At 32.5% G+C, this 1,909-nt stretch overlaps 1 protein-coding gene across 1 annotated transcript; it reads right to left on the bottom strand.

Annotated features, from left to right (window-relative positions):
* Positions 1–1,272: 1,272 nt before the first annotated feature.
* On the bottom strand, positions 1,273–1,653 carry LOC122050849. Its single transcript, XM_042611722.1, has one exon. It carries the CDS (start codon positions 1,651–1,653, stop codon positions 1,273–1,275), a length of 381 nt encoding a protein of 126 aa, XP_042467656.1.
* Positions 1,654–1,909: the final 256 nt, after the last annotated feature.

Here is a 1,909-nt window from a genome sequence, read left to right as displayed (position 1 = left end):
CATATTTTAAAGTTTGTCATCTTAATTCTGGCAATTTAATGCATTACAATTTACAAGTAGTTTATATTTATTTCTTAGGGCATCCACAATACTATCACTTTATAATACCCATCATCTTATCAAAAAACATGGGGTTCACTACTATATACTCATTTTAACAACCTCTTTTTTTCACCTACATTCTTTTTAACATTAATATTAATTATTTATGGGTCCCACAATCCATTCAATAATTTTAAAATTATATCGTATTATAAATATATATTTTAAAATATTTAAATTATTATTATTATTATTTTTAATATAATCTTAATTTTAAAAATATAATTTTATTATTTTTCAAAAATATTATTATTTTTAATATATTTATTAAATAAAATAGATGTTTATGAAAAACGCAATTATAATCTTGGTAAACTGAAATTATAAAGTCGGGAAAACGAAATTATCACTGAGAGACTAAAATTATAAGTTGGTAAAATGAAATTATAACTGAGCGGCTAAAATTATATAGTTGGTAAAATGAAATTTATTTTAAATTACCATCTAATTATGAAATTGAAATACAAGAATAATTTAAATAAACCATACTATTATCAAATTAAAAATAATATATCAAATATTAATTCACGGATTATTGTTGTATTACTCCTAGATATGCTCAACTAAGTTGGCGCGAGTTGATAATGAACTTGAGTGTTACGTAGCTCAGAATTTGTTTGAAGATAATCCTGAAATCTTTGGTTTGAGGCATGGATAGGTTGTGCGGGTTCGTCACCTTCATCGTTGTACCAATTTGTCACGTGATCTCTCTCATCCTCAACAATCATATTATGCAAAATAATGCATGCTAACATGATTTGTTTTATCTTTTTTCTATACTAATAACGAGCTGAATCTCTGACAATCGCCCATCGAGATTGGAGCACCCTAAATGTCCGTTCGACATCTTTTCTTGCAGACTTTTGTCTTTCCTTAAACAACTTTCTCTTGGGATCTTCCGGGCAAGGAAAAGCCTTAATAAAGTCCATTCGGGATATATTCCATCTGCTAGATAATAGCCCTTCGTATATGTAGTGTCGTTCACCGTGAAATTAATCTTCGGCATATTTTCTTGTAAGCCATTGTTGAATATGAGAGATTCATATAACACACTAATACGTTACGTGAATCGGCGACCCCAAAGAATGCATGTCACATCCACAAGTCATGAGATGCGATCGTTTCAAGTACGATTGTTGGTGACCCATGTCGCCTTGTAAATTGACCTTTCTAAGCAACTGGATAATTTTTCCATTTCATGTGCATACAATCAAGATTGCCTAACATGCCAGGTAAGTCATGCCTCTCATCATTCATTTGAAGAAGACGTTGAACATCATCAGCATTTGACATTATCAAGTACCTATCACCAAATATTTTAACCACGTATTCGCAGAACTTGAAAAGACACCTGATGGCAGTTGATTCATCCATACGTAGGTACTTGTCAAGATGATCGGCGGGGACTCTGTAAGCCAGTTGACGAATTGTAGCGGTGCATTTTTGTAGTGGTGACAACCCTTTTCTTCGTATAACATCGTCTCTATGTTGAAAAAATACTGAATGATTCTCTAATGCATTTACTATGCGGAGGAATAACTTTCTTCGCATTCGAAATCGTCTTCGAAATATTTCATCGTGATACACTAGGTTTATAGAGAAATAATCATTGACGTGCCTTTAATGCCCGACTTCACGATTTCTTTGGACAAACCTTCTTCTGCGTGTGTCCCTCCTCTGATATGCTTCTATAAGTTGTTGGTGTTGTTGAAGAACCAATAACATCAGTTCTTCACCCGGATCATAAACTTGCTCATCAATTTCAACATGGATTTCGTCTTCGCTTGTCGAGCTAAAACTTGAGCTA

This window comes from Zingiber officinale, chromosome 3A, assembly GCF_018446385.1.
Source record: "Zingiber officinale cultivar Zhangliang chromosome 3A, Zo_v1.1, whole genome shotgun sequence".
In the NCBI taxonomy this organism is placed as follows: Eukaryota; Viridiplantae; Streptophyta; class Magnoliopsida; order Zingiberales; family Zingiberaceae; genus Zingiber; species Zingiber officinale.
The sequence above is the reverse complement of the archived record's forward strand: the minus strand, read 5'-3'. Positions and strand labels throughout refer to the sequence as shown.

Excerpts from the sequence above, each read along its gene's own strand:
- LOC122050849 (XM_042611722.1), bottom strand. The coding sequence starts at position 1,653 with ATGCGAAGAAAGTTATTCCTCCGCATAGTAAATGCATTAGAGAATCAT.